This window comes from Diceros bicornis, chromosome 15 (genome assembly GCF_020826845.1).
Source record: "Diceros bicornis minor isolate mBicDic1 chromosome 15, mDicBic1.mat.cur, whole genome shotgun sequence".
NCBI classification, from domain to species: domain Eukaryota; kingdom Metazoa; phylum Chordata; class Mammalia; order Perissodactyla; family Rhinocerotidae; genus Diceros; species Diceros bicornis.
In genome coordinates this window covers 38,871,570-38,888,586 of record NC_080754.1, presented here as the reverse complement: position 1 = coordinate 38,888,586, position 17,017 = coordinate 38,871,570, and the positions used below count along the sequence as shown (strand labels likewise).

Here is a 17,017-nt window from a genome sequence, read left to right as displayed (position 1 = left end):
ATGAAGCATAAAAAAGAAGGAATAGTACAAGTAGAAAACAGCAAGATGATAAATCTAAACCCAACCATATCAATACTTACAGGAAATGGAAATAGTCTAAACATTTCAGTTAAAAGGCAGAGGTTGTCAGAGTGGATTAAAAAAAAACAAGAACCAGCTAGATGCTGTCTACAAAAAACTCGCATTAAACACAAAGACATAGATAAATTAAAAGTAAGAAGATGGAAAAAGGTATACCATGCAAACACTGATCATTAGAATGGCTATATTAATATGAACTAAGTAGATTTCAGAGTAGGGAATATTGTCAGAGATAAAGAGAAATTTCAAATTGATAAAAAGGGGGTCAATTCATCAAGAAGATATAGCCATCTTAAAGTTTGAAGCACCCCAAAACAGACCTTCAAAATATATGAAGCAAAAACTGAAAAAACTAAAAGGAGAAGCAGACAAATCCACAATTATAGTTTGGAAATTTCTAAACTTTTCTGTCGGTGATTAAAAGCATTAGTGGACAGAAAACCATTAAGACTTAAGAAAACACTATTGACTAACTTTAGCTAACTGACATTTATAGAATATTCCACCCAAAAAAAAGCAGAGTACAAACTTTTCAAGTGCATGTGGAGCACCCACTGATATAGATTGTATGCTAGGCAATAAAACAAACCTCAACACATTGTTGAAGGAATCATCAGGGTAAACTTGGAGAAAACCTAAATATTTGGAAATAAATAATATTTTTGTAAATAATTCACAAGTTAAAGAAATCTCAAAGGAAATTAGAATATATTTTGAACTAAATGAAAATAAAAATACAACATATCAAAATCTGTGGTCTACAATTAAATCAGTTTTTTGAGGGTAATTTATAGCATTAAATATTTATATTAGAAAAGAAGAAAGGTCTCAAATCAATGATCTAAGTTTCTATATTAATTAAGGAAATAGAAAAGGAAGAGCAAAATAAAGTAGATTGAAGGAAGAAATAATAACACAAATGAATTAAATAGAAAATGGACAAACAGTAGAAGAAATCAAAAGAAACCAAAGCTGGTTCTTTAAAAGATAAATAAAATTGGTAAACCTCTAGTGAGACTAATCAAGAAAAAAGGGAGAAGACAATTACTGATATCAGGAATGAGAGAGTTATCACTCTAGAGTCTATAGATATTAAAAAGATAATATGAATAACTCTATACCAACAAATCAACAACTTTAGATGAAATGGAAAAATTCTTTGGAAGACACAAATTACCAAAGCTGAGTCAAGAAGAAATGGAAAATCTAAGTGGCTGTACATCAATTAAAGAAATTAATTGATTTCCTGCAAAGAAACTCCAGGCCCAGATAGCTTCACTAGTGAAGTCTCTCATATTTAAGGAAAAAAATAAAACCAATTCTACATAAAAATCTCTTTAAAAATAGAGGAAAAGGGAGCATATAACTCTCTTTATGAGACCACCTTAACTCTAATAATAAAAACAGACGAAGATATTGCAATACAGAACACTACAGACCAATGCCTTTATAAGCATAGAAGCAAAAATACTTAAAATATTAGCAACTAGAAACCAGCAATGTATAAAAAGAGTAATCATGATCAAATGGTGTTTATCCAAGGCACGCAAGGCTGGTTTAATGTTAAAAAACCAATGTAATTCACCATACTAGTTGATTGTAAGAAAAACCATAATATCATCTCGAAAGACATAGAAAAAGCATTTGACGAAATTCACTATCCATTCCTGACGAAACTCTTTGCAAACTAGAAATAGAAGGGAACTTCTTCAGCCTGGTAATCAAGGACTTCTACAAAAATTCTACAGCTAACGTCATACTGAAAGTGGTACTGCCAAAAAAGCAAACCAAAACCAAAACCCCTGATCTGATCAAACCTCCTCTAGAGAAAATATAGAAGATAGAGGAGCATGTTAAAAAATTCCATGGGGATGCATTTAGCAAAATCCAGATAGTAGGAAACTCTATGGAATAAGTGTTAGCTTCTTCAATAAATAAAAGAAAAAAAAGGACTAAGAGACAGAGGCAAAACCTATATATTAAAAGGAACTTACGAGACGTATTGGCCAGCTCCCGTATGTGGCTCTTGTTTGAATCTTGATTCAGACAAAGGAAATGTAGGGAAAAAAAAAACAAAACAAACAACAGAAACCTCAACAGCCTTTGACATTTATGAGACGATTTGAAATCCAAACGCTGATTGGATATGTGGTATTGAGAAATGATTGTCAATTTTTAAAAGTATGCTAATGAAATTGTGGTTATATTAAAAAGGACTCATTTATTCACAAACTGAATTTTTATAAATGAAATATTCAAAATGTGAGAGTCACTTCAAAATTGTACTGTGTTACAGGGGAGTGGGTGGAAATGTAGATGAGACAAGATTGGTGATGAGTTGGTAATTGATGAAGCTGGTTAATGGATGCATGGGTTCATTATTTTATTCTCTCTACCTTTGTATATATTTTTGAATTTCCATAATGAAAAGTTAAGAAAAATTATCATAGCTATCAGTTATTGACCACTTATATATGTGGGGAGGTTTATAAATATTAATGCATTTAAACCTCACAGGAACTGCGCGTGGTTCAAAGATGAGAAAACTCAGTGTCAGAAGTTTGAAACTTGTGTCAGGTCATGCTCAGTAAGTGACAGAGCCATAATTTGCAGCCCAGGTTTATCAGACAGTAGCTTTTGTTTCTATTTTGCTGACTCCCATATACTATGCTGCTTTGTCTTCCTGTTTTCCTTTTGTGTTTTATGTTGATATTTATTTCAAAGAACTTGGAGGTACCATTTTCAATCAGCCCTATTGTTTGCCAGAAGCAGTGACTACCTCTCATCCAATAATGGGCAAGTTGCAACAGTTTTCCTTCAGATTTAGAAGTTGGCGTGTTCCTCCCTCTTCCACATTGTTCTGAAAAATCAAAAGACCATCTGTAAGCAGAGAATTACTTTTTACACTTTGTGTTCTCTGCCACTTCCAGTGACAGATGGCACTTGATTGACAGTTTCTCCACTCACTTATGGGATGATGGGATGAAACCATGTTGACCTAAAATGTTGTCTCTGTCATTGACATTCTTTAAAAGTTAATGAGACTTCTAACGCTTGTAATTTTTACCTTTTTTTGTTTATTTTTTATAGGCTTTGGTTGGAGAGAAGGCTTGTTATCAATCCATCAGTAGCTACGGTGGTCAGATCTTTTATTTGGGGACAAAAGTAAGCTCTTCCACTCTGTGACTTGGCATTTGTTTGTGTCAGGATAGTTGGGGCCGAAGGAGTTCGCTGGTAAAGAGAGCAGTGCTTGACAAAGTGTGATCAGCAGTAATCTAAAACTTATAGGGGTTAGATAGTTGTGATTTTTAGCTAATTTATTTATTTTCTCTACTTTTAGACATATTTTTACTTTCGTTTAGGTTCTAATAAATAGAATGCTTATTTTCTTGATTCAGGGATATATTTTCATAATCTTACTTCACATTCAGGACCAGGAGGATACCTAATCATGTATATTTGTCATTAGGATGTCCTTTAGCTTAGATCAGCTTAGGATATATCAAAATGCATTGAGGCATTTGACTGAGAATAGAATCACTGGAATAGGAACTTTTTGTATATCAGTTTGTTCCTGTGCTTTTTTTTCTAACTTAACATGGAAAAATACTTCTTCAGTATTAAAATTAAAAATATTACCAAGTCAGTACAGGGAGATTGGGCATTTCTTGTTCCTTGTCCATGGAATTAACTCCTTCTTGGACTGTAGACTTACTGACCTTGAAATATTTGTTTGATTTACTCTTTAATGTGGGCCCTTGAAGACCCTTTAGTAAATGCTTCTAACTGTAGTATGTAATGTTTTTAGTTAAAGAGATGTAAAATCTTAATTTTCTTCTCTTTATTTTCCAGTCTGTTTATGTGATGATGCTGAGGAGCTGGAGAGAGGTAAGTTCAAAGTAATTTTATGTATTAGAGCTATTGAATTGATAGCATCTTAAATTTCTGTTCTGACTTTGCAGAAAAAGATTATTTGGATTTGTGCTTTTTAATTGCAGAAGTGTACATAAAAACCATTGTAACTATTCAGTACTTGATTTCATGAAACTATATAAATTAGGATTAAGTTTAGCTACATATATCAGAAAATTCAAAATAACAGTGGTTTAAACAAGATTTCTCTTTCATGTAAAAGCAATCTGGAGGTAGGCAGTCCGTGACTAATATGGCAGTTCTACGGTCTTTAGTATACTATCCTGTTCCCCCATCCTTGTGTGTGATTCTAGTCTCAAGGTCATTTTATGTTCCAGTATGGCTGCTGGAGCTCCAGCTGTTAAGTCCACATTCCAGGAGGGAGGGAAGAGGAGAGAAGGGCTGGCCCATGCCTTTAAAGTGACGTTTCAGAAATACCAAACAAAATTTCCACTTACTTACCATTGGCCAGAACTTAGTCACATGGCCGCAAGTGGCTACAAGGGAGTCTTAGAAATATCCTTGAGCTTGTATATTGCTATCGCAAATAAACTTGGGATTTGTTACTAAGGAGGAGGGAGTGAATGGATGTTGTGATAAGCAGCTAGCTGTTTCTGCTACAGTGATATTCCAGCTGTTTCTTTTCATATTTAGGCTTCGTGGTTGCCTCTACAGTCACGGTAGTATCCAGTGCTTTAGGAAATTATTTTTCTTGGAAACAAAATATTCACATGGTCATTGGAATAATTTTAGCTACTAAGCAGCAACTTCTGGAAAGATGTTAGGTAGGATAGGACTTCTGACTGTCAAATTGGTCAGACAGAGGGGTCTGTCTTCTCTCATTTATACATTTTAGAGAGTGGATCATCTCCTGAAGCAAGATTGTCTTACAGAAGCCTTGGCTCTCGCGTGGTCTTTCCATGAAGGAAAAGCAAAAGCAGTAGTGGGTAAGTTAACACATTACCAGTGTAGTAGACATTGTTTTTCTGGAGTAGAGAGAATGAATAATACTAATCACTCACGGAACACTTTTAGCTGAGTGTTCAAGTATTTTATAAACAAGATGTTGTCAAAGCTTACAGACTTGCAGTGAAAAAGGTTAATGACAAATACAAGATACAGAATTTTAAGTGTTACTGTTTTGATTCTTTTTTTCATAAGGAAAATTTACTGTTAGAACAAAAGCGAAGGAAATGCTATCTGGTCCAATACATGTGAGGTGTTCCTATTATGGCATATTATCCAACATTTTGACACCTAAAGATTGTTGAAATTATGTCTGTTGTGAGCACAGGTTATGAATAGAAGACCAGAACAGTTTCGCTCTTGAAGATGTGGTCTAACTTTGGTTTTGTGCTGGATTATGCTTCTCTGCAGGATTATCAGGGGATGCCAGTAAGCGAAAGGCTGTTGTTGCAGATCGAGTGAGTATTTTAGTAAGGTCTTTACTAGGATATAGTACAGGTTTGCTTTGGGTATTTGCTAATATCTTTGGGCATGATTAGGTAAGTGGCTACAATCAAGGAGACAGTGTATCACAAAACAAGTGGGATTATAATTCCCTGTTGTCATCTTGAAAGCTTTTTAAATTCTTATCACCATTTCTTTTTCTCTTGCTCACTCACTCTTTTATGAAGATGATAAAGTAGTAAAATAACTCAAAGACAGCAGCAAGAAAAAGGAGGAAAACTCAGGGATCTGAATTATTTCTGAACCTAATTATAGCCCGTAGAAAGTTGACATTTGTTAGTTTTTATAAACTGATTAGTAATTATGAGAAATACTATATGAATAAGTTTTTGTATTGCCTGAGGTAACAGTGTTAATATTTTAAGATTATTATTGTTGTTATTAGCATTAGTATGATTAATGCTAATATTTACTGTTAGCTGTATTTTCCTAGACTTGGTTGAATTCATTTCTATAGTCATTCCTCCCCCTTATATTGTGTAAATGCATTGGTAAAAATTATTCCAAATTACTATAAACATTTAGAAAACATTAGTAGAAATTGGTTACTCCTTAGACTCATGAATGATTTTCTCAGTATGTGCTAAAAAGAATTAGCTATCTGTGTTCTTTAGGGAAAGACCTACAGCAGAGGATTACTGAAGAGCTAAACCTCAATTTTTCATTTCCTGAGCAATATAGATACTACTGAAGTCTAGCAACTGGAGAAAATTATTAGGAAAGATTAGCAAATTAGTACTAGCTCTGAGGCTGAAAGAAATTAGGCTGGGGTTAAAAAAAATTGGGAAATAAAACCACTAACATTTTTTATTATATCTTTATATTTTTAATGTAATAACAAAGCCTGGCTCTGTGTTATTTAGGAGGGCCACATATATTAAATAGTGAAAAACTTTAGAAATATATTTTAATTTCTGTACAAGACTCCTTTCCTTACAGATGGTAGAAATCCTGTTCCATTATGCAGATCGAGCTCTGAAAAAGTGCCCAGATCAGGGAAAGATCCAAGTGATGGAGCAGCATTTTCAGGTACACCTTTGCCTGCGCTTCTGATAGACGTTGCCATGAATAGGTCTAATACTGCTCGTTTATATAACTTGAGAACGGGACTTGCATGTTTTGATTAAACATTTTTTTGTATTCAAAGCTTTATTTCAGGGCTTGTGGAGCTTTCTAAATGATGAAATTTTGAAGTGTTGGGAACATGGGAACAGATGAGTAGATTATTGTGGAGTGTTAGTTCTTAGCCAGTTAATGCTGTGTGGAAGGAGAGGATATACGTGTGAGGGTATAGAGCTGTGAACTGACACCTCACGGTGACTGACACCTGCTGGTGACTGACATTTACGATAACTAGGCTAGTTGGAGAAGAGGTGTACTATCAAAGTGTAAATTTAGTTCTCCTAGGAGCACCTGTGACTCAAGAATGGCTCGGTTACAGAAAAGTACGATTTCCAAAATATGCTAATGAAAAACCTTGAGTTTCTCTTGGAACTCAGTGAAAATGGAAGTGAAGGAACAATGTAAAGACCTGAACAGTATTTATCATGCGAGTTTTACTGTTTTCAGTGATCTCCAGGTATATTTGTTGCATATCTCTGTTTCTCCTTCCCCATTCCTAGAGCTCCCTCCCCTCCTCTTTTAACAAATATTTGAGGATCTAAAACAGGGGTCAGCAAACATTTTCTAAGCAGAGCCAGGTGGGAAAATTTAGGCTTTGTGGGGCACGTATGATCTCTGTCACATATTCTTCTTTTTTTTTTTAACCCTTAAAAAGTGTAAAAACCATTTTTAGCTCTGAGCCATTCAGAAAAAGGCTGTGGGCAGGATTTGGCCCATGGACCAAAGTATGCAGTCTCTGGTCGAGTATGTACTAGGCACTGGGCAATAATGAGTAAAATGTACATGGTCCTTGCCATCTTTAAGTTTGCAGCCTAGTCAGAATAACTTTTCTTGTGTACATTAGTGGAAATATTTAGAAGAAATCTAGGGGTTTTGAGATTCTGAAGAGCAGGCCCAGCTCATGTCTTGTCATATCTCCATTTGATGCTCATGACTTTGGAAGATAAGGATAGATACAGCAGTTAACATTTGGAGACTATTAACATTTGGAGTATTTGCTTTCCTGAACTGTACTCTGTAATGTCACGAAAGTGGGCTTCTGGTGGAATAACTTTTATTACTGTTTGGCTGGAGGCTCATTAAATTTATCAATAAAGAAGAGAAATAAGCCCAGATAAATTATACAAATAGATAACTTAGGAGGAAAACATATGGCAGAAAAAAAGCATTTGGGAGCAAAACTGTGTGGGAACAATACCTTATATATAAATAATTTTGCACACCAATGCAGTATATATAGAAAACAAAACAATATTTTAACAAGAGGATAGCTACTACCTCTTGGTGGGTAATGGTATTCATGGTATTCATGGATGGTATTCATGAAAGAATTCTGGCCATTGGAAGGTATACTTTGTTGAAAAGACACATCTAATAGGGAAGTAGGAGGGGCTGATGAGGAGTGTGTGTATGTGCAATATGGAAACTACCATGTGGGGAAGAACGTGGTAGAGAGCTGTAAAAGAAGAAAGGAACAAAAGCGATGTTCTGATGAGAGCTGTGAAAGAATCTCAGCATGTTGTACTGTGGGTGATGGTTTCTAGTACAGATTATAAAATTTACAGAGAAAAAACTGTAGCAGTCGTATTCTTACTCATCTAGATCTCTGTTGGAAGTTTCATTCTGCTAAAAGAGTATCTGATAAAATTTTTTATTTATTAAGATTTAGTCTCATAGAAGGTAAAGGAAACAGTGGTGGGAACCATTATTCTGGATTTGCTTTTTACCAATGATTGGAGATATACTGTTGAGAGAAAAATTATCACTTGTTTTAAAGGTTGTAGTAATGATGAAAAATATACTCAGCAGAAATCCTGTGTTTTAGAAATCAGATATTTCAGAAGAAAAATATGGTCACAATCTCCTGGTTATAGACTCCAAAAAACTAATGGGTTCACAAAGAACAGGAAATTCTTAAATTTTGACATAATAACCACAAACAATTCAAAGACAAAGGAAACAGGGAGGAATGTTGAGAAAAGTATCTGTCTACAAAGCACAGAACAGCTTCAAAAGATGGAGAGAGGCAGATAACCAAAGATATATGCTGAAAGCATCATGACTGTCAGAAAGGAGAATACTGCAGTTCAGATTGTGCCTACGAAAATACTGAGGGGTACACGAAAGGGATTTTGACGAAGATTCACTGAATGTATACTACATGCCAAGTACCAAGTAAAGAGTATAATATTAATTTTTATTTAATTCTCACAACAACCCCATGAAGTCTATAGTGTTTTAATCCCCATTTTACATATGAAGAAATTTAGGCTGAGGGAGGTTAAGTGACTTCCAAGGTAATGTTGGTGAGTGGTGGGGCCAGGACTCAGATCCAGGTCTTTCTGACTTCAGAGCCCAGCTCTTAACTAACCATTGTACTGTTCTGTTATTTTCAGAGCAAGTGTAAAGAAAGGATGGATGAGAAGGGGTGATGTTAATAGGTGATCAAGAATGATAATTACAGCAAACATCTGAACTGTTTAATGCTTACCCTGTGGCAGACACTGTTACAAACCCTTTACGTATATTAACTCATTTAATTTTTATCATATCTTTTTAAGGCAGGTGCTCATATTATTCACATTTATAAATGAGACTGAGGCAGAAAGAGGTTAAATAACCTGTTTCAGGTTATGTAGCTAGTAACTGATAGAGCTGGAATTAGAACCCAGACGGTTGGGCTTCAGGTCCACATCTGGACTGCTACACTCTACTATAGAGCAACACTTCTTATTTTGCTTCCATTTTCATGACCACAGAGAATGATCTTTAAAGTGGAAAAGTCCAGATGAATATATTTAATAAAAAAGCTGAACCCCAGCGTATGTGACATGTAGTTACATTATGATTGTTTCAATCTCAAGACCAAGTGGAATTATAACCCAGGATACTGTTTGAACAGTCCGAGTCATCATTAATAATTTGTAAGTAACTTTGGATCAATTTTTGAATAATGCACACTCGATTAAGCATGAATGCCTAAACAGAGGAGACAAAATTTATTTCACTCAGGAGGACTATTTTCTTCTGGAAAAGGTCATATTCAGGCCATTAGGATGAGTGAAATTCGTGTACAGTTGGCCACAGATCTGCCATTTTAAGTGTTTAATGTTAAATATTTAATCATAAAATAATTAAATAGGTTAACTTTTAAAGTGCTTTTTTTTTTAAAGAAGAGTGGACTTAGGAAATTCTCTGCTGATAACCCCAACGTGATTTGTGAACATTTTCCATAAGTTCACCTAAAAATGATCATGTTAAACTCATAAATTGCCTTTTTAAAAGGAATATGAGAACAGTATATTCGTGGAATGCCTGTTATTATAACATCTTGATTTCATTAAAGCATTTGTCTAAATTTTCCATTCTACTCATGGCTGAAATAGATTAGTAAATAGATGTTCAGCTAGATAAACATCCTTACCCAAAGAGTATTCTTTGGTGGCTTATTATTAATTACATCTTAGGGCACTTTCATATCCAAGTTTTTATCATTGGTTTGGATGAAGCTTTATTGAGTGGCTTGTCAAATTTAGATGACATCAAGAATCAGGGTCCAAAATGATCTCGACAAAGTACAATCAAAAACATTGTGATATGAAATTTAACAAGGCTAAGCATCAAGACTTCATTAGGTTCAGATAATTAAATTGCGTGAGTACTAGATTGGGAAAATTTAGCCGAACAGGATTTTAGTTGACCACAAACTTAGTGTGAGCAATAGTGTGTTAAGGCCCAGATAAAGGAAAATTATAGTACCACTGGGCTACCTGTTGGAAATAAAACCTTTGAAATATTTTATGAACTGTTGACAGACTAAGCTATATCCCACAACTGGGATGGTGGGAGGTTTTAAAACAATAGTTAAAGAAAAATGCTGGGGTTAATCTGAAGAGAAAGTAAGTGATGATGATGAAAGGCTGTCGTATGGGGATTTACTGTACTGCTGCAAAGGGAAGGCTGGTATAAGTGGGTGGAAATGAGGAGAAAGTGTATTCCAGTTTAAAATGACCTAGTGATGATGTAACGGCTTTTGGACTTGTGCACCTCCTACTATTGAATGTATTGAAATAAAAGGAGGATAACAACTGACCTGTGGTGTTTTTAAAAGACTTTTCTTTGCTGGGTGGGAAGATCTGAGATTCTGTATCAGTGTCAAGAAACTCATTAGAAACAGGTACCCTCTAATCCAGTGAAGACTGGTTTCTTTTTCAGTCAGAATACCGAGAATTTGTATTTGACCAGCAGGTGGCGGTCATGCCTGCTGCCTCAATTTTAATCTTTGCTTTTGAGGAGGAGCCTCACCTTTTCCTTCGAGTCAGAATATATGCCATTTAGTATTTCTGCTTTCCTCCAAAGATCAACCAATATTTTGTCCTGCTTTAACTATAAGAAGTAACTTTTAGATCTTGTGATGTTTTTGACAGGCTGTGGCTTTTATTTATCTAAGAAAAGATTTGAACCTATAATTATAATTTATTTGTATAATAACTAGTAGGATTAAAAGAAATTAAAGTGTTCTCTGTCTCATACATCTTGAACCTCGCATTTTCTTCTGGCCAAGACTTTCCTATCGTAAAACAAAGTCAAACAGCAAACAAATCCCTTCTTTGCACCATACCATACCCAATAGCCTTATGCCTCCTGTTTGCACATTCTTTACAGAGCCAAACATCTTATAAGAGTTGTCTCCATTTCCTCACCTCCCTCTCATTCCATATCTATAAATTCTGTGGACCATTTCTATTCATCATCTTATTGGTCGCCAATAGCATTCAACACAGTTAATGACTTCTTGACAGTCTGTCCCTTTAGCTTCCCTGGTATCATACGTTACAGTTTTTTTTCCCCCCTCTCTCCCTACTTATTGACTTTCTTTGTTCATTCTTCTTCCTCCTCTTCCACTTAATAAATGTTAGAATTCTTCAAAAAACTCTTATCTTTTATTTCTGTGTCAGTGTTTCTCAAGATGTTGTCTTTGGACCATTTGCTTCAAAAAAGCACTTGAGAATATTTGCTAAAAATGCTTTTTCTTGAGTTATTTCCCAGGTCTGCTGAATCAGACTCTCTGGGATTGGTGACCAGGATTTGTAATCAGCCCGAGTTGACTCTTAAGCATGTTAAAGTTTAAGAATCATTGCCTTATCTTCTCTCCCTAGGTGATACAGACAAATGACTATCTTAACAATGTCTTCAACCTAGATTGTTCTCTGAGTGCCAAGATCCATATAGTAAATTGTCCATTTATGTCTTTACTTGGATGTTTCATAGGTACCTCAAACTCGTGAACATTCCCTCACAAAGCTTCTTCTGATAATCCCTACTTTAGTGAATGGATCCACCATCCACCTAAAGAAAATTGAATGATTCTTGTCCTTCGCTCACTCCTGTTTATTCTGCCTCTTGACTATTTAATCTGTTTACAACGTGCCATCTATTCTGTCACTATCCTGGTGCACGTTGCCATCATCTTCTCTTATTATATTACCATAGCCTCCTCATTGATCTTCCTGTACATATTGTTACTGCACTTCATTCCATTTTCCACACAGCAACCAGAGAGAAATGTATATCAAGTCTAGACATGAGACTGTCCTGGTTTTAAAATATCTTAAGGACTTCCGATTGTCCTAGAGCAAAGACTAACTTCCCTGGCAGTTTCTAAGGCTGTGCATGGTATACAGTAGTCCTCCCTTAACTGTGGTTTTACTTTTCATCGTTTCAGTTATCCATGGTCCTCTGTGGTCCGAAAATATTAAATGGAAAATTCCAGAAATAAGCAACTGATAAGTTTTAAATTGGACATTATTCTGAGTAGCTTGATGAAATCTTATGCTGTCCTCCTCTATCCTGCCCAGGGCATGAATCATCCCTTTGCTCAGCGTATCCATGCTGTATACCCTACCTGCCTGTTAGTCACTTAGTAACCATCTCAGTTATCAGATCGACTGTTATGGTATCACAGTGCTTGTGTTCAGATAACCCTTATTTTAGTTAATAATGGCCCCAAAGCACAAGGGTATTGATGCTGGCAATTTGGATATGCTATAGAGAAGCCATAAAATGCTTCCTTTAAGTGAAAAGGTGAAAGTTCTTGACTTAATAAGGGAAGAAAAAAAATCATATGCTGAGGTTGTTAAGGTCAGTGGTAACTTTTATTAGAGTATATTTTTATAATTGTTCTATTATATTATTAATTATATTGTTAATCTCTTACTGTGCCTGATTTATAAATTAAACTTTGTCATAGGTATGTATGTATAGGAAAAACATAGTATATATAGGGTTCAATACTATCCACAGTTTCACGCATACACTGGGGGTCTTGAAATTTATCCCCTGTGGATAAGGGGGGACTACTATATCCGTACCTAATGCCTCCTAATTCTCTGTATCTCTACCATGCTATAGAGTTCTTTTCAGTGTTTTGATGTCCCCATTCTCTCTTAACTCAGAGCCTTTACCCATGGTGTTCTCTTTGCATAAAAAATTCCTCCCCATTTCTCTTTAGCTCAACTAGCTCCAATTTCTTTTCAGGTGTCAGCTTAAACGTCACTTCCTCTGCCTCCCAGATTAAATCAGATCTGTTTCTTTGTAAAATACTATGCACTTAAATTACTCATTCAATGTCAGTCTTCCTCAGCTAGACTGTGTAAGTCTAGGGACCTGTATAAGTTCAGGGACCATGCCTGTTTTTTTTCACTGCTATATTCCCAGCATCTGGTTTAGTGCCCTTGATTTGATAAATATTTGTTGAGGGGCTTAAAAAAAAAAACCACATGAACTTATGTTGTGTACAGTGTTTGCCTTGGGAATATGTTTTAAATCTAACTCTGGGAGGTTTGAAATGAGAATAGAATTTAGCATTTGCAACACAGATGTCCATAATCATGGCTGATATTATTGTGTGCGATGTGCCTGGCAAAGATCTCATTTGATCTTTATAGCATACTTAAGGAGTAGTTATTTATCCCCATTTTACAGATGTTTACAGGTATTAAACAGACACAGAAGTTGAGTAACTTACTTAATATCACACAACCAGTAAAGAGTAGACTCACAATAGGCACCTAGGCTGTCTGGCTCAGGAGCCTCGACCCTGCACTATACTGTGTTTCATCTCACAGTTTATTCTTTGATAATCTTAGATCGATATGTTGTCAGGTAGCTCACCTTTGAAACAGAGAGGACTAAGTAATATATGAATTTTAGGAAGATATTAAAATATGTAAAAAAGTGAAAATACAAATGAGTTCATTTTACGATAGCCGTAGTAATCATCTTTGGATGATTGTGGACCTTTTTATTTCTCATGTTATTGGTCCTCAATAGCATTCAAGAATAGTTAACAACTTCTTGAAGCAGTCTGTTCCTCTGTGTTCTCTGGTATCAGAGTTGTCTGCTAACAGTGTTTTCAAATTCAGAAGCTAGTCACCTAACTATGGAAGCAATTTCATGTATTTTGGGTTATCTTGCTACACTCATGTTTGTGTATAAAATAAGGTGGAGGTATAAATAAATAAACATGAGGCATTTTAATAATATGAATCAAGTTAAAATAATATAATTTCAAAAGATCTGAAAAGTGAAGCCTTACATTAATCATTACCAAGCTCTCCTTCCAGCTTCATTTACATTTCCATGAGAAGCAGATCATTCCAGGCCATTGTTACAGCAGCTGTTGGCATATGTTTTTGTATTAAGAATCCATGCCAAAGAGTGGACAGAGATTAAAAGCTGAACAGAGCGAGGTGATGAGAGCTTTCCTTGTTTAACTCATGCTTCCCTGAAATGATTTGGGGAAGGGAAAACAGTGTTGGTGTCCAGCACACCATCTTATCCCTGAGGCTTGCTTGAAATGCTGGTGCTGGGGAATCAGGTGTTTCCTGGAAGATTGCTTTGTTATCATATCTGGAAATAAAAAGGAAAAACACGTGCACACACATACACGTGCAGAGAGATATCTGTATAGCTCACGGTGTTTGTATACTAATATGAGAATGCCAGCTACCTGGCTGTGTTAGCCTGTGGAGATCGACTGATCTGTCTGTCTGTCTATCTATCTATCTGTGTGTGTGTTTAGGCATGTTTATCTACTTCGGTATGTATATATTCTAGGCTTTGTTAAAATTTTTTTTTTTTTGTGAGGAGATCAGCCCTGAGCTAACATCCGCCAATCCTCCTCCTTTTTTGCTGAGGAAGACGGCCCTGGGCTAACATCGGTGCCTATCTTCCTCCACTTTATATGGGACGCCGCCACAGCATGGCTTACCAAGCAGTGGGTCGGTGCGCGCCCGGGATCCGAACCAGCGAACCCCGGGCCGCCGCAGCGGAGCGCGCGCACTTAACCGCTTGCGCCACCGGGCCGGCCCCATAGGCTTTGTTAAAATTTTGAATCCTTTTCAAACAGTGCTGTTTTCATTGCCTGATTGACTTTTAGAATATAGATTCTGAGAATTAGTGCCATTGCTCCAAAAAGCAAAGGAATCTGCGTCTGCTATCTCATTTCTTTTTATATCATCCCTATGAAATAGGGAAAGCCAGAGATTATATCTTCAGTTGGCAGATGGTAAGATAGTTACAATGCAATAAAATGATCTCTTCAGTCACTCGAACAATTGACAGGCTTAAATTTAGGCTTTCTGTCTGTCAGCTCAGTGTTTTATTTACATAGCCACATTGCCTTCTCTAATAAGTCTTAAATATACGTGAATATCTAACAAGAGAAACAATCTTCTTTGGCCAGTGATAGGGCTGTGCATTGAAGAAGAGATTAGAGAAATATTTACTTTTTTTCCCCTAAATTCTGGAGACCAAAAATTTACCCATTTCAGGGGCCTCCTGCAATCTTTTGAGACTGTGAGGAGCGTTCTTAAAGCAGTTATTGCTCACTGTGTCTGTGTTGAAAGACTTCAGGCAAATAGCAGCAAGCAGCACACAGCACAGGCTGAACCTAAGGGCAGAAGGGCTGAAAGTTTGCATGCAGGCCCTTAATCTCTCAGCATCCTATAGAGAGGCGCGTGTAGACTAGGTGCGGCTGGATGGACTGAGGGTTTCGCTTTAAGAGAAGGACCTGTTCTTTCCCATTGTCCTTTCTTGTAGTGCTCTCATGAGAGGAGCCTTCCAAATGGGTTAAGTGGGGAGATCATCTGAGCTGGGCACAGCTGCTCAAGGTGGCTGTCTACTAGTCCTAGGAATGTCAGCTGTGTAGCTCTGAGCGTATATCTTGTGGGAAGTTGAGTCTGTGCTTGTCCCTGGCAACTGGGGAGATGGAGAGCTACCGATGCCACCTAGCTCCTTTTCAGGCATCTAGGAGATTACCACCAGGGGTTATCCACTGGACAGTCTGACTTGTCTCTTCATAATCAGATTCTAGAAAAGAATGCTTAAAATATGGAAATAGACTTGGCTTTAATATTTTGTTTATGATTTTTAATGTTCAAAATTGATAAGGGTGTGGTTTCTTTCTTTTTTTTTTTTGGTGAGGAAGTCCTGAGCTAACATACGTTGTCAATCTTCCTCTTTTTGCTTGAGGAAGATTGTCCCTGAGCTAACATCTGTGCCACTCTTCCTCTATTTTGTATGTGGGACACCACCACAGCATGGTTTGATGAGTGGTGTGTAGGTCTGCACCCAGGATTCAAACCCGCAAACCCTGGGCTGCTGAAGCGGAACCTGCCAACTTAACCACTACGCCACTGGAAAAGTCCTGGTTTCTTTAAGAAGCCAGATTGAAAGCATTAATTTGGATGATTTAGCCCTATTTAAGTGAGTTAAGAACTGTTAGGGGCAAGGGGCTGGCCAGTGGTGCAAGCGGTTAAGTGCATGCGCTCTGCTGCGGCGGCCCGGGGTTTGCCGGTTCGGATCCTGGGCGCGTACCGACGCACTGCTTGGCAAGCCATGCTGTGGCGGCATCCCATGTGAAGTGGAGGAAGATGGGCATGGATGTTAGCCCAGAGCCAGTCTTCCTCAGCAAAAAGAGGAGAATTGGCAGATGTTAGCTCAGGGCCGATCTTCCTCACAAAAAAAAAAAATGGTTAGGGGCAGTTATGAGCACTGTGTATCCTCTTTTTTTTTAATTAATTTTTTTATTTGGGGATATTTGTAGATTGACATTCAGTTGTAATAAATAATGCAGAGAAATCCTATGTACCTTTAACTTGATTTTACACATTGGGAACATTTTGCAAAACTGTAGTACAACTGCATAACCAGGATATTGACCAATACAGTAAAGATACAGAACATTTCCATCACCACATAGATTTTCCCCTTTTATAGCCATATCCACTTTCCTGTCACCCCCACCCCCTTCCTAGGCCCTGGCAACCACTAATTGTTCTCCATATCTGTAATCTTGTCATTTCAAGAATGTTATGTAAATGGAATTATATAGTAAGTAACCTTTCGGGATTGGCTTTTTAAACTCAGC

General features: G+C 36.7%; 1 protein-coding gene across 1 annotated transcript in view; it reads left to right on the top strand.

Moving 5' to 3' along the window:
- VPS8 (VPS8 subunit of CORVET complex) overlaps positions 1-17,017 on the top strand; it is a 257,252-nt gene that overhangs the window by 56,744 nt on the left and 183,491 nt on the right. The window contains exons 16-20 of the mRNA XM_058556181.1: positions 3,172-3,246; positions 3,934-3,969; positions 4,850-4,940; positions 5,371-5,417; positions 6,403-6,492. Coding sequence (XP_058412164.1) covers positions 3,172-3,246; positions 3,934-3,969; positions 4,850-4,940; positions 5,371-5,417; positions 6,403-6,492 — 339 coding nt within the window. The remainder of the gene's footprint in view (positions 1-3,171; positions 3,247-3,933; positions 3,970-4,849; positions 4,941-5,370; positions 5,418-6,402; positions 6,493-17,017) is intronic.